The sequence below is a fragment of the Salvelinus sp. IW2-2015 genome, linkage group LG23 (assembly GCF_002910315.2).
Source record: "Salvelinus sp. IW2-2015 linkage group LG23, ASM291031v2, whole genome shotgun sequence".
Lineage (NCBI taxonomy): Eukaryota > Metazoa > Chordata > Actinopteri > Salmoniformes > Salmonidae > Salvelinus > Salvelinus sp. IW2-2015.
The window spans coordinates 40308170-40333659 of NC_036863.1; the positions used below are offsets into that span (position 1 = coordinate 40308170).

Below are 25490 nucleotides of genomic sequence, written 5' to 3' on the forward strand. Positions count from 1 at the left end.
TTACTGGAACCGCAATTAGTAATTACCCTGAAATGTAACCACTGTCAAATTCATAGATATGGATACAAGGACTGATCAYTTGATCATTTGAAACCATTTTTGAAGCTTATACATTGTTGGCAAAAACTCAAATGACCCCAAAACATTAAGAATGGAGAGAACTTAGATTAGAACAGGGCAATGTTTATCATSTTATTTATCATTGATGAACTCATTCTGATGTGTTGAGTGGTGGCATTGCTTTGACTTAAATGACCTGTGCTATTGGCACGTACCAATTACTGTACCTTTTTGGAAACATGAATGGTTCGGCTTCGTTAAGTCCGACACATGTTTTGAAAATGAGAAAAAGCTAGTAAGGATTGTAGACAACTCAGCACATCTCGTCATGACAATGTGACCTTTTTTGGGGGGGGGGATTTTTAGATATTTGTAGCAGTGTGTAGGTGTTTTGTTCATGTTGATTTTCAAACGTGATGGATTTTCTGCCAACAAAGTTCATAAGCAGAACAAAGGATAAATCTATTAAAACCTGAGATTGAGCTTCCAGTCATTCTACTAAAGAGTTTTTGGGCGCATTAAACATGTTATCAGGTAATTTTTATGTTTATACTTAATAGAACAAGGGTTTGATTTTAAACCACTCAACTGTAATACGAGATGTAGTACTGTATATTGCTCATTAATTTAATTACCCAACAGAATGTTGTTGGGAGAGAACTGAACAATCAATTGGCCAATAATGTATTCAGATCAGAGTGTCATTTGCACTATTGTTCCATTTACCTTCTGTTTATTTATGCCGTATCCAGATTTAGTATACATTTTGGTGAATTTATGTGCAATGTAGCTCCTTGCTGTGAATGAATAGATGTGACCTATGTGTATTTGGTTATTCACGTTAGTCAAACAATTTAGAAAATTGTGTGAAATTATAGAAATGCCTTGATGAAACAGTAGGGCAGCTGCTAATGGGTTTGATGTCTGTCAGACCATACCTTAGTTAACATCAACAATACCGTTACAGGAAACAAATGAGGTTTGAATGAAGTTTTCCACTCGTGACATTTGTGTTTATAATTATTTCATCTGGTGTAAAACATTATTTTTTTTAGCAATTTCGTCAGTGTGCAAATACCATACAATTGTTGAAAGCGGACCCATTTTCTTAGGCTTTATTTTCGGCACGGCAGTATGAATTACATGGTGATGAAATGGTTGAACCAGATTGATAGTACTCAGGTGCAACAACAAAAATAATTAAAACACTACGTGCTGCATTAATGGATAATAGCTATTAGCAGTAAATAAAATCAGAATAGGTGGGAATATTCTTCTGAATGGCACAGTATGCACAACACAATACACATCCCAGATTATTCATCGCCCAAGGAAGCAAATGGGTTGGTTCATTTCCATGAAAATCTCTCGCCCCGCCCCCCTGTAGGCTCACATGTATCAAGGAGAAAATATACGCTTGTTGTGTGTATTGAAGTCACATTTGCATATTCAAGATGTATATTATTCACATGGCTGACATCGTCTCCTTTCACAAACCCGCCTCTCATCTCTGTCCTCAACCCCATCCCCCACCCCCACCTTTTCATTTCCCCCCTAGATGAAACTGATTTCCAAATTCAGCACAGTATTCGTCATGAGRTTGCCAACTAATTAAAGCAGCTCTGATTATCCTGAAGTCAGACTGGTGATGCTGCTCTCTTCCCATTTCTCCACCTTTTTTTTTCTTCCTGTGGTCTTTGTTGTGGCAGCAGGGCATGGCACTGGCAGTCTATAGCATTGTGTCTGATTTCTAGCAGACGAACTGACCTCTGGGGACTTATTGACAGCTAACTACAGAGGGAAACACAGTGCAGTGCAGGGAGAGAGATAGAGTGAGAAAGGGAGAGCTGTGGGGAAGATCGATATCAGACAAATAAATGCACTTTTGTTTTTAAGAACATAATATTTCGCAAGTATAGTTGGATTCCCCCTGAACGGGGATGAAAAGAAAAAAGCTACAGATTTTGGCAGAGGCATAATGAGTGAAAGAAAATGGCTGCCTCCAAAAAGGATCTAATTAATTTTGAAGGATCATCAGCCCCTTTCGTCCAAGACAGGGGAGGGAGGAGGGAAGGAGGCAGAGATACAGACCCCTGGACTGATTAGCATTCACTGCAGGTAGGAGCTGGCTGCTGCTCACCCACTGTGTCACAGCTAAAATGGAATCACTGTTGTGAGTGACAGTCTGAGCAGCTGAAGCCTTTGTTGCCCGTATTCACCTCACTTCACCCCTCAGGCAGGTGGCTTTACATGTCTAGATTGCAACTGAAGCCAGGGAGGAAATGTATATGCTCGTGTTGTCTAAATCTAGCCATGCAGGGGCCTTTGTCATCAGGTCATCATAGAATGACCCTGACCACACTATTACACCTGCATTGGCTGGCTTATTGTAAACTAGTGTAATTTCCCTCATGATTTCAGCACTTTGTCACTTTTCCAAAGCACTATGGTAAGAATAGAAAAAGGCCCCTTTATGTGCTTTCAAATGTGAGTGAGTGAGAGAGTGAGTGCATACCGTGTGTGCGCTTGCATGCGTGCATGATGATATGTACATTTTATGACACTCCTTAATATAGAATGTACTATTGTACTTGAATTCAAATTCATATGGAGATATTTACCACAAATTACCTGATAGTAGGAATAGGAAGGTCTGACGTTTAGTCAGTGTTGGGCAATGGGCATACTGGATAGGCAATAGAGAAGTCAAAGAGTGACTACTGTCCTGGCAAGTGTGCTTCATCAGGGGTCCGCAAGTGTAGCTGCTGGGACCTTATTGTGATTGTATGGATTATTAGGGGTCACTAGACAATTGAGGATGTCCTATTGGTATTGGTGTGTTTCAGCTGTTGCCATGCATCACTCAACATCTTTTCAGCTGCATAGCAATGGCTTCAGACTTGGTTAATGGCTTCAGGCTTGGTTCATGGCTTCAGGCTTGGTTCATGGCTTCAGGCTTGGTTCATGGGTTCAGACTTGGTTCATGGCTTCAGGCTTGGTTTATGGCTTCAGGCTTGGTTCATGGCTTCAGGCTTGGTTCATGGCTTCAGACTTGGTTTATGGCTTCAGGCTTGGTTCATGGCTTCAGACTTGGTTCATGGCTTCAGACTTGGTTCATGGCTACAGACTTGGTTCATGGCTTCATTGGAAGGTCTTTTGCAAAGTCCCTATATCAAAATAATATGGCTACCATGAGAGAATCATCAACATCTTAGCTGTGATTTTAACACCAAAAAATGGCCATAATGTGTCTGTGAGCAATTGAATTATGATGTAATTTCTTGATGGCTTAGTTGGCGAGGCTATCCAAGCTTGTTTCCTTTGAGCTGTTTGACCTAAAACCCTGTGATTTAGTACAAAGCAATGGCTTGTTATGGAACCATGGTGCCATTTTGTCCAACATAGAAAACAAACAACACATGCTCACAGCTTTATTTACTGTGCCGCAAACTATAATTCAGTAAGACAATGGAGATAAACATTATTCATGTCGTGGCACACAGCTATTGGCTTAGAGGGGTGATGCTGTATGTCAATCTTCTGTAGTGTCACCACCACAGGTATTTGGTTGTTAGGAAACAGGTTAATGAGGTCCACATGTATCATGTCATATTTTCAAGGAAATTAAGATTAATGAAGCTTACTATCTCTCTATTTCTTTCAAACGTCACACTGACATTCTTACTCCAAACCATGCCTTCTACAATAGAAATTATAAACAATGACTCTCTTCTGTAAAAAAAAGTGTTATCTAGGATCTAAAAGGGTTCTTCGGCTGTCCCCATAGGATAACAGGATAACCTTTTGGAGAACCCTATTTGGTTCCAGGTACAACCCTTTTGGTTTCCTTGTAGAACCCTTTACACAGAAGGTTCTACATGGAACGCAAAAGAGTTCTATCTGTAACCAAAATGGGTTCTCCTATGGGGACACCCGAAGAAGCCTTTTTGAACCCTTTTTTCGTTTAACTAGTCGGGCATTACATTGTGTTCTCTTGGTTTATGTCAATTTGATTGTTTTTCCGAAGGTTGTCTTTGACTGCTGCTGTGCATCTACAAATCAGTGTTTAATTATGTTCATCTGGCTGGTCTGCCAGGGGCATAGGCCTACTAATACAATGGAAAGTATGCAAGGATAAATAAAGCCCTTTTTAGAAAAATAAATATCTCAGAGCAGACTGGGTAAGATAACCAAAAGCAGAAAATAAAATCTGATGAAAAGATAAATTACATAAAGTATTTATGGAGACAATTCTGTATTCATTGCCGTCACATGTTATGTCTTCTTTGTCTGTTGCAGTCATGAACGGAAGTTAATACAAGTTGTGTAACTTGATGCCAGTACATTTCCCCAGTCAAATAAATGTAAGGATTGTTGGCTCCTTAGAATATTAAAACTGTTGTTGGTTACCCAGATACCCCTCTACTGAAATGTAAGGGTTTAATCAAGCCTCAGTGCTTAACATAATATTCCTACTATATACTGTATGATCCTATTCATGAAGACCATTCAGCAAAATAGATTGTAATAGATGAAGGACACATATGGACAGAAATTGTATTACATTTTTTGAATGGGAAGACATGKACACATTTGGCTGAGTTGATGAGAATACATTTGTTTGTGTTGTACTATAAGTATATCAGTCACAGCATCTAAACAAGAAAATCACAACAGAACGGGTTCAAACTAAATATGAGTATTTATGTATCCTTCAGAAAACTTCATGATATGATTAGGTTTATTTTGAGTTTGACATATGGACATTTCCTCCATTCTGTGAACAGTAAAAACCTGAGGATGCATAAACTGGCCGTAGTTGGACCCTTACACTTTGTGGTCGTGCACATAGAGTATGATCCAAAATGATTGACACCCTTGGTAAAGATGAGCAGAAATGACTGTTATAAAATAAATAAATAAAATACTGAGCTATATTGTATGCTCAAATGTTTTTCTACTAATACAATTGCTCAGATAAATATTTTGTTTAACAAGTAACAATGTCTCTAAACGGTAGGGGTCATATTTTTTTTCTTCATGTCACCCAACAAATGTACATCCCTGGAGTTGGCACTTGGATTGGAACCAGTGCTTTGGTCAGATGACATGAAAATAAAGCTCTTTGGCCRCTAACACCAGTGGTGGGTTTGGCGTCCAAATGAGAATGTATGAGCAGAAAAGAACCCCATACCTACTGTAAAATATGGTGGTGGATCTTTGATGTTACAGGGCTATTTTGTTTCCACTGGTCCTGGCGCCCTTTTTCAGGTCAACGGCATCATGAACTTTACCCAGTACCAGGACATTTTAGCCAAAAACCTGGTTGCCTCTGCCAGGAGGCTGAAACTTGGCTACAAGTGGATCCACAAAGAAATGCTTAATTGGCCACAAAATCGGCATTTCGCAATTGCCATTTTAGTCTCCAGACTTGAAACCCGTTAAAAGCCTTTGGTTTGAATTGAAGAGGGCAATCCATAAACGCAGACGAAGGATATCAAGGATCTAGAAAAATTCTGTATGGAGGAATTGTCTACGATCCCACTCCATGTGACCAATGTGTCCTCTTCTAGAAAAAGGCTCAGTGTCGTTATCCTCGCACGGTGAGCTATTGAAAGGTATGGAAAACAGAGGTGTCAATCATTTTGACACTTACCTTTTTTTCCTTTAAAAAGGTGTCATTTCTGGTTAACTCATGGGAATTGGCCTATATGGATAGGGCTAAATTGAAATGTTTCTTACATAATAAATATAAAAGGTATAACCATGGTAGCAATTGAAAGGGAACAGTTTGGAGATTATGGAAATRATTAGACCAAAGGTGAGGACACAACAGGTCACCTGACACAAGACTGAATCCAAACATTACACTGTTGATTTTATGTGCATTTGACATTTCCTGTACTTTTCGCCACATTTGTTGATAACGAAATCTGAAAATACTCTGGATACATTCAGTAACATGGTAAGAACATTCCTGAAACATGTGGTGTAGGTGCAACACAAGACAAAATAATTACAAGAGTTTGAGTGAGAGGACTAACTGGCGTCTCCAAGTGGCCACACACCTCTCCAAAGTGTGCAGATTTCCTAAGTAATCTCAAAAAAGAGTCTTCAACTATAAGGTGCTTTTTTTGAGCTCTCCTAGGTGTGCCGTTGAGGAACTAGAGCAAGCACACTTGCAGCTGTTTGGAACACAACCCTGCATCTCCGCGTTCACACAATTTACTGTTGTTGTTTACACAATCCCAAAAAACGGTCCATTATAAAACACTATATTGCGGTCTTAAGCTTTCACAAGGCAATTCAGGGGAACAGATATAGGTGCGCATAGAAAGGAGTTACGAGTCCATTCAAGTGCGTGTGTCGCTGCAAATGTTCATCACAATAGACAAACATAGGCTAATTCTGTTCAGAATAACCCAGGGTATAATAACATGTCGTCTTGTAACGGGACATCAAACATAGTGATCATAAACATGGACACTGTATATGACATGAGTTTATGATATGGAAATGTGAAGTGCACATTTGGACTTCCTTGTCTGACATCAAAGCAGTATTTCCTTTTTAGTCCTCAACGTCTAATCTTTCAAACATACATCGAGTCCTCTTGATTTACAGAATTTCCCTCACTCGGTCAGCCCCAAAGATTTGCGACWGTTGCCCAATTAGAGGGAGGGATGGGGGGAATTTCTCGTTGCGCGCAATGCTCAAGTTTAGAGCGTCTGTCAGTCAAAACCCATACGGAGCTGTGAAGCACAGAGCCTGAGCTCGGACGTTATGTATAGCATGTTACTGTACCAATCTAGGCATTTATCAGTGCCCATGTCATTTTCAACTCCTATACAGAGACGAGTGTAAAGGGTTAAACAAAATGTATTTCTGAGCAATTGTATTAGTATAAAATAATATAATTTCCCAAAATGTTTTGCGTTGCAAACAGTATTTCAATTATTTATTTCATACAGTCATTTTTGCTCATCTTTATCAAGGGTGTCAATAATTCCGTACCCCACTGTATACTTGTATAGCTTAGAGTCTCTGTAAACCTGAGAATCACATGCAGGGTGTAGCTGAATGCCTTTTTGTGTTTCTCCATGAATGCCTTATGTGTTAGGGTATATATGATTTGACTGTTTATTTTTATTTAACCTTTATTTAACTAGGCAAGTCAGTTGAGAACAAATGATTATTTACAATGATGCCCTACCAGAAGGCAAAAGGCCTCCTGCGGGGACGGGGGCTGGGATTAAAAATAAAATAACAATAAAAGAAAATATAGAACTAAACACACATCACGACAAGAGAGACAACACAACACTACATAAAGAGAGACCTAAGACAACATCATAGCATGGCAGTAACACATGAAAACACAGCATGGTAGCAACACAATGTGACAACAACATGGTAGCAGCACAAAACATGGTACAAACATTATTGGGCACAGACAACAGCACAGAGGGCAAGAAGGTAGAGACAACAATACATCGCACAAAGCAGCCACAACTGTCAGTAAGAGTGTCCATGATTGAGTCTTTGAATGAAGAGATTGAGATAAAAGTGTCCAGTTTGAGTGTTTGTTGCAGCTCGTTCCAGTCGCTAGCTGCAGCGAACTGAAAAGAGGAGTGACCCAGGGATGTGTGTGCTTTGGGGACCTTTAACAGAATGTGACTGGCAGAACGGGTGGATGATGAGGGCTGCAGTAAATATCTCAGATATGGGGGAGTGAGGCCTAAGAGGGTTTTATAAATAAGCATCAACCAGTGAGTCTTGCGACGAGTATACAGAGATGACCAGGTTACAGAGGAGTATAGAGTGCAGTGATGTGTCCTATAAGGAGCATTTGGTGGCAAATCTGATGGCGGAATGGTAAAGAACATCTAGCCGCTCGTGAGCACCCTTACCTTCCGAAAGTTTTGTCATGTGCTACTGATCATAAGCTCCTAATATGGTACGCCATAGTAACACCATTTTTTATATTTACAGTTGAAGTCRGAAGTTTACATACACCTTAGCCAAATACATTTAAACTCGCTTTTTCATAATTCCTGACATTTAATCCTAGTAAAAATTCCCTGTCTTAGGTCAGTTAGGATCACCACTTTATTTTAAGAATGTGAAATGTCAGAAAAATAGTTGAGAGTGTTTTATTTCAGCTTTTATTTCTTTCATCACATTCCCAGTGGGTCAGAAGTTTACATATACTCAATTAGTATTTGGTAGCATTGCCTTTAAATTGTTTAACTTGGGTCAAACGTTTCGGATAGCCTACCACAAGCTTCCCACAATAAGTTGGGTGAATTTTTGCCCATTCCTCCTGACAGAGCTGGTGTAACTGAGTCAGGTTTGTAGGCCTCCTTGCTCGCACATGCTTTTTCAGTTCTGCCCACACATTTTCTATAGGATTGAGGTCAGGGCTTTGTGATGGCCACTCCAATACCTTGACTTTGTTGTCCTTAAGCCATTTTGCCACAACTTTGGAAGTATGCTTGGGGTCATTGTCCATTTGGAAGACCCATTTGCGACCAAGCTTTAACTTCCTGACTGATGTCTTGAGATGTTGCTTCAATATATCCACATAATTTTCCTCCCTCATGATGCCATCTATTTTGTGAAGTGCACCAGTCCCTCCTGCAGCCTCCGGTTGGGATGGTGTTCTTCGGCTTGCAAGCCTCCCCCCTTTTCCTCCAAGCATAACGATGGTCATTATGGCTAAACAGTTCTATTTTTGTTTCATCAGACCAGAGGACATTTCTCCAAAAAGTACGATCTTTGTCCCAATGTGCAGTTGCAAACCGTAGTCTGGCTTTTTTATGGCGGTTTTGGAGCAGTGGCTTCTTCCTTGCTGAGCGGCCTTTCAGGTTATGTTGATATAGGACTCGTTATACTGTGGATATAGATACTTTTTAACCGGTTTCCTCCAGCATCTTCACAAGGTCTTTTACTGTTGTTCTGGGATTGATTTGCACTTTTCGCACCAAAGTACGTTCTTTTCTAAGAGACATAGCGTGTCTCTTTCCTGAGCGGTAGGACGACTGCGTGCTCCCATGGTGTTTATACTTGCGTACTATTGTTTGTACAGATGAATGTGGTACCTTCAGGCGTTTGGAAATTGCTCCCAAGGATGAACCAGACTTGTSGAGGTCTACAATTTGTTTTCTGAGGTCTTGGCCGATTTCTTTTGATTTTCCCATGATGTCAAGCAAAGAAGCACTGAGTTCGAAGGTAGGCCTTGAAATACATCCATACGTACACCTCCAATTGACTCAAATTATGTCATTTAGCCTATCAGAAGCTTCTAAAGCCATGACATAATTTTCTGGAATTTTCCAAGGTGTTTAAAGGCACAGTCAACTTAGTGTATGTAAACTTCTGACCCACTGGAATTGTGATACAGTTAAATAAGTTAAGTTAAATAATCTGTCTGTAAACAATTGTTGGAAAAATGACTTGTGTCTTGCACAAAGTAGATATCCTAACCGACTTGCCAAAACTATAGTTTGTTAACAAGAAATTTGTGGAGTGGTTAAAAAACGAGTTTTAATGACTCCAACCTAAGTGTATGTAAACTTCCGACTTCAACTATATATATATATATATACTGCATCACCAAAAGTATGTAGACACCTGCTTGTCGAACATCTTATTCCAAAATCATGGGCATTCATATGGATTTGGTTCCCCCCTTTGCTGCTATAACAGCCTCCACCTTTCTGGGAAGGCTTTCCATTAGATGTTGGAACTTTGCTAAGGTGACTTGCTTCGATTCAGCCACRAGCATTAGTGAGGTTGAGCATTGATGTTGGGTGATTAGGCCTGGCTCGCAGTCAGTGTTCCAATTCATCCCAAAGGTGTTCGATGAGGTTGAGGTCAGGGCTCTGTGCAGGCCAGTCAAGTTCTTCCACACCGATCTCGACAAACCATTTCTGTATGGACCTCRCTTTGTGCCACAGGGGGCATTGTCATGCTGAAACAGGAAAGGGCCTTCCCCAAACTGTTGCCACAAAGTTGAAAGCACAGAATCATCTAGAATGTCATTGTATGCTGTAGCATTAAGATTTCCCTTTACTAGCCCAAATTATTCCTCGTTACAGTTGGCACTATGCATTGGGGCAGGTAGCTTTCTCCTGGCAACCGCCAAACCCAGATTCGTCCGTCGGACTGCCAGATGGTGAAGCATGATTCATCACTCCAGAGAACGCGTTTCCACTGAGTCCAATGGCGGCGAGCTTTACACCACTCCAGCCGACGCTTGGCATTGCGCATGGAAACCCATTTCATGAAGCTCCCGATGAACAATTCTTGTTCTGACATTGCTTCCAGAGGCAGTTTGGAACTTGGTAATGAGTATTGAAACCTAGAGAGACGATTTTTACGCTCAAGACATAGGGACTGGGAAAAACAGGGATTTGAAATCACGTTCAGTACGGCCTTGGTATACGCACAACGCGCACGACACACACACACACCACACACCACACACACACACACACACACACACACACACACACACACACACACACACACACAATCCAGTTGGAGACTTTTATATTGGCGAGCAATCCTTTTGCGATTGTTGCAACCTTTTATTAAATTGATTCAAGCTCCCGTGTCCTCTGTAGGTCCGCTCGAGGCAGGTTGTAGACATTTCTGGTCTCTAAATGCTTTTCTGATAACGATCAGACTGTGAGCATAACGGCATGTCTATAGCCTTTGACATTTTATTCAGAACTGACAAATATGATATGAGGAGATATAATATAATTGTGGGTACATCAGACCGAAAGGTGGATGGGTCTCCTTTGGCTGTGTGTGGTTCACTGACCAGTGGTTTGGATAACGACTGAAAAGAGATTTGGCCACGTGATTTCCAACCTTGACGTATAGTTGGCGGTTAACTGTCCACTAGAGTATTAGTCTAGAAGGTCCACTCACTCTTTACGTTGGAAATTAGAACATATACATTGCCTTGCATCCACGTCACCACTTCAAAGTTTCCCAGTTGCCTTTTGTAAGTTACGAGTACAGTCGCTTGAGTCGGTCTCTACGTATCAAGGTCAGACACTTCTTTCTCAGATTGAGCATGTTGATTTCTGAATTGTTTCTTGTTCCCCCTATAGGGTGGTATTGAAGAGACCACTGTGGCAGAGCGACCTATGATAGAGGCAGCAGAGAGGACGGAAGGTATTGCCTAGCACTGGTCTTCTCTCAGCCACCTCCACCAGGAACCTGTAGCAGTGTGTCCCGTGCCTCATCACCAGCCTCACACACATCTTCCCAACCAAGCGTCATCTGACTGTGTGAGTATATTTCTGTGGTCAGTCGGTCAGTGCCCCTCATAGTTAGGCTACACTAGCAGTATGGGTGTGTTTCGCATTTATTAAACAGACATTGAATATGGTTTTATTCATACATACCAAATCTTTCCTGCATGTTGCAATCATTAACATTTTCTGTTTGTGATTATAGTAATCCTATTGGATGTGATTTGGTTTGTTCTCATTCTTTGAATTCGTTTTTTTTCTGTTTCATTTATTTATATATATTTACGATAATTTGGTTCCCCAGGAATTAATAACAATAAATGGTATTCATTAGTCCTTCCCTTGGTTTTCGATAATACCTTATAGTAAATAGTCACCTAGATACAAGGCTTTCATCTTCACTGACAGGTGGTCAAAGGTAATCACTTGAGAGCTCTCCTTTTTGTTGACCTAAAAGCAAGGCGTGGCCATGAATATACATTATCTAGATAGATCTTGATGATCGTGTTTAACATCAAGGGGAGGTGTTTTTTTTCTTTCTGTCACCATGGTTGCATAGTAAAGTAGCCTAATTTCATTGTAGTTTTACTGCGAAGCATWTGATAATTACAAGGGTGATAGTAGTGAAGAGGGGTCAGGTGCTATATGAATAAACGTGTGTGTGTGTGTGATGTACAGTATGTACCCAGTGAGTAAAGGGAGAGGCGCTGTATTATAGCAGTGGTTAAGAACCCTTGCGCTCCGGGTGTGGGTTATGTGGATGAATGAAAATATGTAAAACGTATACAGATTGTATKAACAGGTGTTCAGTCTTACAGAGAAGCCATTCATTTTTGTTGTTGTTGAGGATAGTATAATGASGCTGTTTGCTGGAGGACTAATGCTAAATAATATTTAGTGATTTGATACAGATGAGGTTCAGAAAATCGATGATGTTATATTGAGATGAGATGTAATGGTAAAATAGTAGAACACCCTGTTTAAACCATTCAATGAWTCTAGCGTCCATGTGTGGAGTGACAAAGCTATTGGATGCCATTGATTGTCATTGTCATATCCAGTCTTGTTAAACTGATCTACAAATGTCCGTGATAAAAGTAAAACATTCAACAAGTAAGTCGTATATTGTTTTGTAGCAATTTGTTAATTCGACATGTAGATATCTAAGAAGAGCTTTAACAATGCATGAATTGAGAGCAATACTGTAACGCGTGAAATATTAGGAAGCCTATAGCTGAGCCATTTTCTAGATTTGTAGTTTATTATGTACAATTTGTGTTAAGGGCAGTCACTACTCCATTCGTGAGTTTGACTTCTACATTTTAGCCAAGGAGATGGGCGCAAATACAAACTTAAACACTGCTTAAGCCTAGCTGTGTAACGTCCTGAAATTCGGAGAGTAGGGTAGTTAGGAACCACTTCACAGTGCACGCTGAAGGCTGATAAACGAGGCTTTATAGTCTAAACCCACACCACCACCTACTGGGCGTTTGGAGTCTCATAGAAAATATATCACCAGACTTGTAAGATAGGAACAAAACTAATTGGATGGGAACCATCTTGGTTGTTTCGTTCTCGCTATTGCCCTACAGATCCTTTGTTGTGCTGTTTTGTGCAGACATTCATCCAACTACTAACCAGCTAGTTTACCTCGAATGATATGATTGTTTCAATATCAAATGCAAACATACCATGAAATAACATAAAAGAAGATGATCACCGAAATGTGAGGAAAGCACATGGGGTGGATGGGAAAGGTCATATGTTGAAGTGGATTAAATTGGGCATATCTGTGCTAAATATCGTGATTATGTCCCTACAACAGTGCAGCTGTGTTGCTTCTCAAAATGTATTTGATAATCAATTTCACATTTTTTTTTTATTAGATTGTTGCTCATCATGTGGCCCACATTCCTAAAAATTGAGTCATCATTTAAAACGTTTGGTGTTTTCTTCTTCTTGTTCCAGGKGACATCAGTTGCAAGGGGATGACCGAGCGCATTCATAACATCAATCTCCACAACTTCAGCAATTCTGTACTTGGGACCCTCAATGAGCAGCGCAACCGTGGGCACTTCTGTGACGTGACTGTTCGGATCCATGGAAGCATGCTGCGAGCCCACCGCTGCGTGCTGGCCGCTGGGAGCCCCTTCTTTCAGGACAAGCTGCTCCTGGGCTACAGTGACATTGAGGTCCCTTCGGTGGTCTCGGTGCAGTCCATCCAGAAGCTGATAGACTTCATGTACAGCGGGGTCCTGCGGGTTTCCCAATCGGAAGCTCTCCAGATCCTCACTGCTGCCAGCATCCTGCAGATCAAAACGGTCATCGATGAGTGCACCCGCATCGTGTCCCAGAATGTGGGCCTGGCCGGGCCAGGGGGGTTCCCTGTCAACCCAGGGGACTCTGGGCAGGAGACTCCCCGGGGCACACCGGAGTCAGGCACCTCTGGGCCCAGCAGCGATGCAGAGTCAGTGTACATGCAGGCCACGTCCCAGCAGAGCCTAGAGCGAGCGTACACATCGCATTACTCCTACTCCGGCCTTTCACTGCAGAATGGAACCCGTGAGCGCTCCCACTACGTAACCAGTATGACAACAAGCTACGACCCAGCCCTCGGCACGCAGAAGGACCAGCATGACCAGGACCCGCCGTGGATCACCCGCATCCATGAGAGATCACAGCAGATGGAACGCTTTCTATCCACTCCTGAGACCACCCACTGCCGCAAGCAGCCCCGACCGGTACGCATACAGACAGGAGGCGTTCACATAAAGCAGGAGGCAGAGGACGAGTACAGCAGCTATGGTATGGATGAGTGCACAGGAGATACAGACCACGTTGAGGGTGTGGAGAGTGAGCCGAAGGGTGAAAGCTTTGACTCAGGGGTAAGCTCCTCCATCGGTACTGAGCCAGACTCCGTGGATCAGCAGCAGTACCTGCTTGGCTTTGGGAGGGAAGGGGTTGGAGAGGGGCAACAGTGCGAGGGGACCCCAGTGCAGATCGATGTCAATGACTCCTCCCCAGAGCAGATGCWTGAGATGGAGGACAGGGGCACATCCCACGGCACTAGCGACAGTAATATGTTGCAGCCCCTGCCCAACCCAATCATGGCCCAGTCCCTGCCAAGTGCCCCACTCTATATGCGTCAGGCCGAATCCCTTACCAGCAACCTGAGGATGCCGCTCACCATGACCAGCAACACCCAGGTAATGGGCACGGCCAGCAACTCCTACCTGCCCAACCTCTTTGCCACACAGTCGGCCAGCAACAACAAACCCTTCCTCTTCAGCCTGCCACAGTCCATGGGAGGCCAACAGCCCCAGTTTGTGGCCGTGCCGCCCCCTAGTATGCCCCCATTCTCTCAGCAGTTGATGGTACAGCAGCAGGCAGCGCGGGAACAGCAACAGGCGGCCCAGATGGGACAGGGGGAGAAGAAGCCCTATGAGTGCACTCTATGCACTAAAACCTTTACTGCTAAACAGAACTATGTCAAACACATGTTTGTGCACACTGGTGAGTACACTGGCTCCTCTTACCATTTTGCATGTAACACTAGTATATTGCCATGAGTGGTTTGTGGTTCAAATAATTTCCCTGTACATTTGCAAATAAAATACACAAACGCAATGAATGGTTCTTTAAGTTAAAATGTAGCCATGGATAAATGTTTATTTTGTTTAGTGGCTTGAAATATATAGGCTATTTCTTGATGGATGGCTAATAGCAAACAAATATTTTACTAGCATAAGGAAAATTACATAGGTTTTCTGTGCATGAAAGAAGTATTAATTTTAGGGATTGACATCAAGGGTTCCCCTACTGGCCGGGCAAGTTAACTTTCTGGTTTCTCCCCTCATTGAATTCATGGCAGTCGGGCAAGTTAACTTTCTGGTTYCTCCCCTCATTGAATTCATGGCAGTCGGGCAAGTTAACTTTCTGGTTTCTCCCCTTATTGAATTCATGGCAGTCGGGCAAGTTGAGCCTGCTCTGTGGTTTCCCCATTGGTCAGGTAGATTTAAAACAACTGAAAACAACCRAACTGCAAATAATTCCAGTAGCTTAAATATTATCTTTTTGGTTCCTGCCCATTGTTTAAGTGAAAGACAGAACATTTCTGGCATTTTATGGCCCTAGTTGTTTACACACAGAAATGCCATCAATTGTCTTCACTTAAACAATGGGGAGGAACCAGAAATATCAGTTTTAGGCTACCTTAATGTCAATCCCTGATTTTGATTCAGCTGAGYGGTACAAATTAGTTCTAAGGCTCTGTCACATTGAAAAATGAACTTTGGCAGCCTGCATCATAACTGATATTCTGTATTTGATTAATACAGTGAGTGATATTTCAGGTCCTGTATGGTTGCCAATGAAGCTAGTCCTGTAAAATATGACACATTGATTACTATTTGTAATTTAGAGTTTTATCACTGGGTGGGGGTTGGTGCATAAATATTAAAAAGGTCAAAAAGAGGGATGGCAACTACCACTGAGCAGGACGTTGGAAGGGGTTCTAATTCTACCAGAATTCATAATCGGGCTCTTTATATTCCAGTTAAGAGCAGAATGATGTTATTTTAAATAGTTTCAAAAATATATTCAAGCCGAGATACTTATTCATAAACAGATGGAGGACGAGTGTGCCGATCAACAATGGCTGCTTGGCAGTGAGGTCAAACTTTGTTAGGGCATTGGGTTTAACTTGTTTTGTGACGGGCACAGTCCTCGTTCATTTGCAAAATTACATTTTCAAGGCTACATTGGAAGAATTGAGTTGCGCTGTCGGTGTCCTTCGTTGTTTAGCACGGTTTTGTGTTTTCCTGTCTCCCATTTCTCCTCCTAATGACTGTGACTTCTGTGTATATTCAGGTGAGAAACCACATCAATGCAGCATCTGCTGGCGCTCGTTCTCCCTGAAGGATTACCTAATCAAACACATGGTCACACACACAGGGGTGCGTGCCTACCAGTGCAGCATCTGCAACAAACGCTTCACCCAAAAGAGCTCCCTCAACGTCCACATGCGGCTGCACCGTGGAGAGAAGTCCTATGAGTGCTACATCTGCAAGAAGAAGTTCTCTCACAAGACCCTGCTGGAGAGACACATGGCTCTGCACAGCACAGGGGGCGCCATCACAGGGCTGTCCGGGGCAGCAGGCGCCGGTGGCCCCGTCTCCATTCCCATGGCCGTGCCCGAACCCGGCACCGGAGTGGTGGCCCTCGCCATGCCCGTCAGCGGAGGCGCCGGAATAGGGGGTGGGGTCGGAACAGGAGTGGGTGTGGCTGCGGAGGCAAGCTGCCAAGAAGGGACCACCTATGTGTGCTCCGTCTGCCCTGCCAAGTTCGACCAAATTGAGCACTTCAATGACCACATGCGAATGCACGTCTCCGATGGATAAGTACAAATAGATGCACTTCTTTAAAAAAAGAATGAAAAATAAAAATGGCACTAGATTTTTTTTTATTTTGGGGCATGAAGAGTAATGAGTATAGACACTGGCACATTAAGTTTCCCAGAAAGGAGTTTTTTGTTGTTGTTATTCTAAAAGAAAAACAAGATGGTGGCCTTAAGGCTTTGTAGTTTGATATTGATCCACTGGATGGATCCTTACTACAGGCCTCTAAATGTATGCTTTCCTAAAATACTGATTTATGTGTTGAACACTACCGAAAGGCCTATGAAAGAAACACACACATACACAAATTCAAACTTACACACCTATATACAGTATAGATATATGTTTGTATGAGTGTATGTGTTCATGTGTGTGTGCTTGTGCTTGTGCTTGTGTATTTGTATGTGTGCGTGACTGCTTGTGTGTGTGTGCGCGTGTGCAAACATTGCCATGGAATTTCTAACATGGTAAATGTGATCCCATATTGACCGTTTTGGGCACTATAGGCGTCCAAGCTTACTGTGGTATAATTTTCAAATAAACAAAAAAAATATCTGGCTTGGGCTAAAGATTCCCTCTTAAAAAATATTGTCGGTCACAAGTTTGCCTTCTTATGTCGGATAAGAAAAGTTGAGTAATTCATTTGACACTGGGTTTTTATTTATTATTATGGTATCGAGGGATTAACATGCAGCTGTTGTGGAGGTACAAGTTGATTTGACTAATTGTACTGAACTTCCTGTGAGTGGGTATAGGAATGGTTATTTGGTTAATGTTTTATTGTCCATGCATTTTGATGGTTCAGGTTAAGTTGACGAAATTAGGGTTGTTGATAAGACAGTATTTGAGCAACAAAAAATAAGTAATATTGTTAGGAGTTTATTTCGTTTGCATACACTGCCACTAATATCTTAGAAGACTGTTAAGGCTTTAACTTATTAACAGAAGACAGAAGAAAGTTCTTCTTGACTTAATCCGTTTCTAAATTATTGTTTAGTTCTATGAAGAGGATTTGACATGTGCAGTTGTGGCAGGCTTGAGTATGCCACCAGACTTATCATGATTGCTGCTCCCACAACTTGCACCAGACTGTTATCAGCTGTAGATTACAACATGATTCTTCATTATTACTATTATCGTTCAAATGATTCAAAAAATATATATATTATTTGATAATGGAATGATTTACCAAGGAAGTTTAAGACAGCCGTCAAATGGATTACCGGTGAATTGAGAATGATTCTGTGAACTTGCATTGGACAGAAATATCATCCTATGACCTAAAACTCTTGTCTACCCTGTTCCTAAGGACATGACCCAGCTATTTGAGCAGGTGGAGAAAATAAAATGCACTATACCTGAAATCTTAGCTCCACCTGGTGGCCCAAATGGCATGTCATGTTCGGACATGACATGCAGACAAGAGAGACACGAGGCAAAATAAAGCATGATAACATATACCCGGGCCAATAATTAGCCTACTTCATAATATACCACAATTTGCAGATGGACTTTCCAGACAATAAGATACATTCCTGTTTTCACCGGATACCTAGACACAAGTGTGTACAGAATAGATTTGGGAGTAGGGAGCGGGGATGCCGTTCAAGTGTCACGTCACTCAAAGGCTCTGCTCTGATATTTGTCTTGTTGTCCTTGCATTTTATCCAAAATAAGACAGACACGTCTGCCTGCAACTGCAATCTAACGTTTTTGCTCATTTCTTTGAGTAGACACTTTTTTTAGTTACAATGATGAGATCGTAACTAACCACAATTACAGTACAGTCTGAAAACAATATGTTGTAGATAAAAACAAAGTGCTGCATTGCAAATTGTCTTCAAATGCCTGTGCTTAATATTGAATTGTTATACTTAAGAAATTAAATTCTATGATTTTCATTTTCTAAAGGAAAAAAAGATTTCTTAAAAGCTTGATAAGAGGACTGCATTATTTTCTTGCATATATGTTGCACTGCTTAAACCGATAAGTGCACTACTGTTACCAGAGATATTTTAGTTTTAGAGAATAATAATCATTTTTTATCGAATGTTTGGTTGTAGAATTCACGTGTTAGAATAGCTTTGTTCTATTTTTCGATAAGGTAATTCAACGTTTCTTGGCTTTTGTTATTGCTTGCTATTATATGTACTTACTTGTGCTGTGTTTGCGCAAACATTTATTTTTTATTCAAATCCGAACCATCGCGTGAGCTTCTCTCTGTTTTTACCCTTTTAATGTATTCTTTTCAGGAGTTAAACCCTTGGAACAGCAGTTATCGCACTGCATACATTAGAACAGATGCTGAATTTTCATACAAAAGCATTCATGCCAAATGATATCCCCCCCAAAAACAAACTTTTTTTTATATAGTGTGCGTGGACATAAATGATACACATAAATCATAGGCGTGTTTTAGACATTTCTTTGGGAATAAGAGGGTGGGTGGGAGATTGTACGAAGCTTATTTGCTATTTGTAAATTGTTTCACAACTGTGTGTCTCTTGTGTTTTGTATGTCTGTGTGAGTGTTTGTGTGTGTTGTATAATCAAACTGTTGTTGTCCCAAGTGGATGTGTAATACCTGAACTGTAGGGCTTCCTTTGCAATATGCAGTGCAGGTACTATGAGAAGCAGCTTTTGCTAACCCTCATGGGCTAACAAACACATTTGTGATGCACATTTACAAAGACATCTATTGATCAAATATTGATACTGGTAAATACATTGCCCCTATTGGAAGAAGTATATGGCATTTTATGCCTAGTGCTTTAGTTACCTTCCTTCAGCTGGTTGCTATTTGAAAAGGCAACCTGAGAAAACTCTCCTGCCAGCTTCACTGTGTTCTATCTTTGTCTCTTTCAAATGGGAAAAACAAGGAAGTGATGAGGACTGTTATTAACATGGATCACAACGTTAGGATATCCTCATATCAGAAACAACGGACCTACTACTGCATGCATCAGAGAGGGGTCTTCATATTATGTCGTAGAGTTTCCATCTGGTCACTGAATAGCATGTGGTTGTCAAGCGAAGGAACAATATACACTCTCCTACGTGTTTTGTGGAACAGTGAATCTACGTGTTTAATGTGTCTCTATACCCCAGCGTATTTTCATACATATTTGTTTTACCGTTTAGAAATGAAAGCACATTATGTATGTAGTCCCCCCATTTGAAGGTATTAGAAGTATTTGGACAAATTCCCTTATAGTGTATTACATTTAGTCAAAAGTTTTGTATTTGGTCCCATATTCCTAGCACGCAATGAGTTCATCAAGCTTGTGACTAACAACTTGTTGGATGCATTTGCAGTTTATATTGGTCGTGCTATTATGCTATGCCCACTAGAAATGAATGGTAAATAATGTGTAGTGTATTTTGGAGTCACTTTCATTGTAAATTAGAATATCATATTTCTGAACGATTATACATTAAGGTGGATGCTACCATGATTGTGGATAATTATGAATGAATCATCAATAATGATGTGTGATAAAGTTACAGAGACATAAATATCATGCCCCCCCCCCCCCCCCCCCAACGGTAACCTCCCTGTTATTGGTAATGGTGAGAGGATAGCATGTTTCGGGGGATCTTTGTGCATCTGTAACTTGGTACATTAATGTAAAAGTGTTCAGAAACATATTATTTTCTCATTTACAATAAAAGTGACTCCAAAATGGCACAATAAGTATTCACTATAAGTGAATTTGTCCAATACTTCAAATGGGGGGACTAGATACATAAAGTGCTTTAGTTTCTAAACAGTAAAACAGATATGTACAGTATGAAATACCTTCAAATAAAAGGTGATATTCTGTACTGGCGCTTCATAAGACAATATTAAACGTTTTAGCTTCACTGTCCATATAAATACGTAGGTGAGTGTATGTGACTTGTGATTGGCCGGCAGTTTGTTATCCTCTGCTGCAGAGGTCTCTAGGGGGATCATAAGCCTAAACATGCTTCTACTCTATAGCTTCAATTGCTACACTAAGACAAGGAACACTGAATGGCTGCATGCGATGTTCATTTGTCTCTACTCTTGGAGGACTCTCTGTAGTCGTAGGTTTGATGAGGCAAAGTCCTTAACAGATGGCTACAGTATGTAAGGGACTGCTGAGATCTATTTTGATCACATGTTATTGCTCTGGCATACAGTTGTTGTTGGTGTTGGTGGTAGTGTTCAGGGCCCGTAAACCAGGGTCTTAGTTTTAGTGAGGTCCGGACTGTTTTAAGAAAGTTGAAGCTCATTTACTGCATTTCGATACAGTTTAAAAACTCTAAAATGCTATTTGGAGAACAGCAAACGTCATTATCACACTGGTTGCTGTAGCTTCATTCACCTCAGTCCATCTCCAAACACATAGCCTACTAGCGATACAATTAGCCGCTACACATGAACTCAGAACTGGGATTAAAAACTATAATTGAATACGTACAGAGGGATATGTTGGCAGAAAAAAGTATTTCATTAACGAAAAGTAAACAAATGAGTTTGTTTTACAGAAAAATTGTTTTTGCAGTTTTACATCTAATTTCCTGCCATTCTCCACATTTTGCCATGACTTATTCCACGTGAATGATATCTGAGTGAGAGTGACTAACAAAATCAATTGGAATCCCCCTGGAGTGGCCTGCTTGCCCAGTCGGTAATTCAGCCACGATCACTACAAGTTTAGATAGCTGGCTAGACTAACTAGACTAATTTACCAATCTAAAAATGTGTTACTGCCATGGGCTAATTGAGTGACTGTCAGTGAGTGACATATAACAACAGGAAAACTACTGATGCACAACTAAGTTTTGAAATTGCACCTTGTGTATTCTACTATTCTAACTCTCAACAGTCAATTGAGACCCCGACGGAGTTCCACCTTTTAATTTTTTCCCTTCTTCTATGTAGTTACAGCCCTGGTGATTGTCTGCTCTATGGAATAATATAGAAATGGTCAACCAGCTAGGCAGAGCAGTCCAGTCACCAAATTAGCCCCAGTAAACACAGTGTGTACCATGCACCGTGAAAGCAAGTCCATCCTTCAGTTTCACAAAACAGAATAATGAATGCACTCTGATAGCCATGGAGCCATCACGTATTTATAATGAAACCAAGACCAGACAATAGCTGCTTCCAAATGCATTATCAGCGAGATAATCTAGCACTATTTTGTGATTATCAAGATTATCAAGTGATTATTTTGACCACTTTGCAGTCTCTTACAGTCAGCCTAAATGATGTTTATGTAATACATGAATCAAATGCACTGTTGACTGTCGATGTTTGTCTAAAGTGCGTMATTTTCTCGTTGTCACAGGTTGTTTAAAAAGACAATAGCGATGTAGATGTTGGTTTCTGAGAGACAGCGTTTCGAGAGTGGATTTGGGTTATAAATCATCCATATTATCACACGGCTTATGAGAGGTTCAATGGAAAAATGACATGACATTGACAGTACTGAGGTATAGGCCTGTTGGTTACCCATAGACGGTTGACCTCACTCATACGTGTGTTTTAAGGCAAACTTGACTTACAAGCAGAAGTTTAGCATTAGTATCATCTTATGATACTATACATTGACATGGCTTAAGAACTACCTAGGATTTTTTTCCAACAGCGCCATTTTTCCCTCTCCCTGGCCTTACTTATAACAGCTCTCTTTTTGTTTCATTCACTTATTGTACCAGTGGCTGATGTCCCATTATTGTGTTCAATGAATAGTCAGAAAGTTGTGAAAACATGCAATGCAACCCTGAAATACACCCCTGTCATAATTGTCCAATTTATGTTTGTAAGATTGCTATAACAATGTATTTTTCAACTATACAATATATTCACAGGTATAGAGTTACGTAGAATTAAGCCTATAGCTTTTCGTTTGGAGTTTTAACGGTCATTTTCTTATATTTCACGTTTTCTCTTAAGTGTGGACACACAGGATCAGTTTTGCAGTGTTTGAATCATCTGTGTGCTTGTGTGTTTCAGGGCTTTACTTTGCCCTTTTTTCTTGCAACCATTGTGTACCGGTGTATTTGTCATTCGTTTTTAGATAGTGGGCCAAGGATAGACAGCCATTGAAGACATCACAGCTTGGCAGAAGCGCGTATCTTCTGGGTGGACACAAACCTCTTTTCAAATGAGAGATCTTTGGGGAAAATATAAGAACAAAAGTAGTGATGTAATCGATATACACGCTTAGGAAAAAAGGTGCTATGTAGAACCAAAAAAGAGTTTGTCAGCTGTCCACATAGAAGAACCATTTGAAGAACCCTTTTTGGTTCCAGGTAGAACCCTATTGGGTTGCAGGTAGAGCCCTTTCTACTGAGGGTTCTATATGGAACCCAAAAGGGTTCTGCCTGGAACCAAAAAGGGTTCTTCAAAGCGTTCTCCTATGGGGACAGCCGAAGAACCCTTTTGGAGCCCTTTTTTCCTGAGTGTAGTTCTAATTCTAGAAGGCTTAGAAATACTCATGCTATTTGTCGAACAGCTTACATCAGTGTCCTCACATTCATTTCATGCGCTTCCATAGTATCTTGCATAGTAACTCAGACAGTAACGAACAGTTACCCTGACAGTAAACCTGCTGGCACACATTATATAGATCGATTCCAACTACATGGTATCAGTTGAATCTAATGGATATACAGTACATACACCTCTTCATCAACAACACGTATAATATAGACTTTTTGAGATACAGACAGAACTGCAGCTAAATGAATGTGCTTTGAGGGATATAAGGAGTGTGCCTATCTATCAAGTGCCTATTTGTACAGTGCTATACGAAATCTTCATAAAGTAGTTTTGCTCTCCTACAGTACATTTTCCAAATATATACAGTATATACACATGATAATCTATACACAAATGATAACAATATTTATACTACTATAACAACAATGTTGGTCATAGTCTTAACACAGTGCGTCCTAAGAAAGCCTTTTTAAAAGATCTTTATCCGCCTCAAATCTTCTATTTATATAAAGATAGATTTGTGTTTTTATTTCCTGCTGTCATACATAGTTTTGTAACTAATACAAGAAGAGAAAACCGCTCTGATAAACAACTGGAGTTACTGTAATACAGTAAGGGTCATAGCCCACCCAACTCTTCATTAAAACAATGAGTAAGCATGTACAATAATATCATATAGTAGCTGGTCCCTATCTTCATATTTGCCATTACACACACACAGAATTGTTCTGTTTGTCTAAAACGATGTAATCTCAAAGAGTTTGCCCAGGTCTGTAAGCACACCTAAATTGTCATGACTTTTGGCTTATCAGCTTTAGCTATCATTCTTCCGCCATACTGAACGTCCATAAATACATTTGTTTGTTTTTTGTTTTGCTCTTCTAAAAAACAAAATAGTAGTCACTAAAACCCTTTTCACATTTTGTTTTGATGCAAAATGCCAACCACAATCAAATGTTGTCCTTCGACATAGCCTAGCTGTTCTCTCAGAATTCAGTGATTACGATCTCACTTCAGACATCCCAGTCAGTTGAGCACATACCGTGTGTTTGTTCCCTGCCTGTAGTTCATATTGATGGATTGCGTGTATACTTGTGTCTTTGTGCTGGTTCGGGCGATGATAGGCAGTCCGAAATCTGTTTCTGACCTCGCAATCAATTATGCTTCTCTGTCCCTGCACATAGCTACACGTGCACCTGCATTTCTGTGCATGATCAGTGACACAGATGCAGTACTACATTTGATTCAGCTACTCCAGTCTACAACACCACAGCAATACCAGGTTAGAAGTGCAAACAAGTTTTACGCGAAGAGTAGCAAGCCTTTGTCCGAGTGTTGACTGTAATTCAAAGTGTCCTTATAAACCAGAATCAGACAGCTGTCCCATTATTAGCCTCTCTTCAGCGTTCTTCTCTTTACTATCGTTGTATGAGAGTGTTACTCCCTAGAATATGATTTGGAGATCAATCGTCATCTTTTTGTTTGTTTGTGTATCTCTGACTTGAATTGATAGGGAAAAGTTCATGTTATGTATTATCCAAACCCAATACCCCGCCGCATATTTGAAATATTGACATTCCTGTATTGTCCAGAACATTCCTAACTAGTCTGGCATCACTTTACGTGACTATGTTGTAACAGATGACGTGACCCCCAACAGCCTTACTAGGACACCAGATCATTGACTTTGTTTTCACTATTTGCTGGTCTGCTGGTTATTCTGTCCTGGGACATTTTCCCCTTTAAGTTGGTTTATGTTGAGTATCTGCAATAAATCCCACTCGTATTGCTGTTCATTTAAATGTCACTGGCTAGCTCAAATGTAGATGATTACAGGTCAGTCTCAGAAAAGCACTGCTTAGCACCTCTTGCATTGATGATTCCATCATTGTATTTGCTATAGCTTCTAAACCTAGGGCAGAATATGCCCCTGCGTACACGACAATGGTCTGCTTGCTACCATGGCGTGCTCTCCTGGACCATGGCGTGCTCTCCTGGACCATGGCGTGCTCTCCTGGACCATGGCGTGCTCTGGTGCCTATCTGATTGGGTTTCATATGCAATATCTCAACCCCCCCCCCCCCCCCCCCCCCCACCCCCCCCCCCCCCCCCCCCCCCCCCCCGGTAAATGTTGTCTTTTAGTTATAGAGAATACTGAGTCATCCAGAAGCTGTGGCGTTTGAAAGGTGCTTGAATGAAAGAGCCTCAACAGTTAGCTTGCCTTAGCACCCTGGATGTCTTGGGCTTTCGGCAGGTCTCTTGAACTTCTAACATGTCCAAAAGATAGTTT

The 25490-nt window shown here is 41.0% G+C and overlaps 1 protein-coding gene across 1 annotated transcript in view; it reads left to right on the forward strand.

Moving 5' to 3' along the window:
• Positions 1-25279, forward strand: part of LOC111951133 (zinc finger and BTB domain-containing protein 20-like) — a 40766-nt gene extending 15487 nt beyond the window's left edge. The window contains exons 3-5 of the mRNA XM_023969160.3: positions 11187-11366; positions 13299-14843; positions 16200-25279. Coding sequence (XP_023824928.1) covers positions 13319-14843; positions 16200-16729 — 2055 coding nt within the window. The 5' untranslated portion in view covers positions 11187-11366; positions 13299-13318 and the 3' untranslated portion in view covers positions 16730-25279. The remainder of the gene's footprint in view (positions 1-11186; positions 11367-13298; positions 14844-16199) is intronic.
• Positions 25280-25490: the final 211 nt, after the last annotated feature.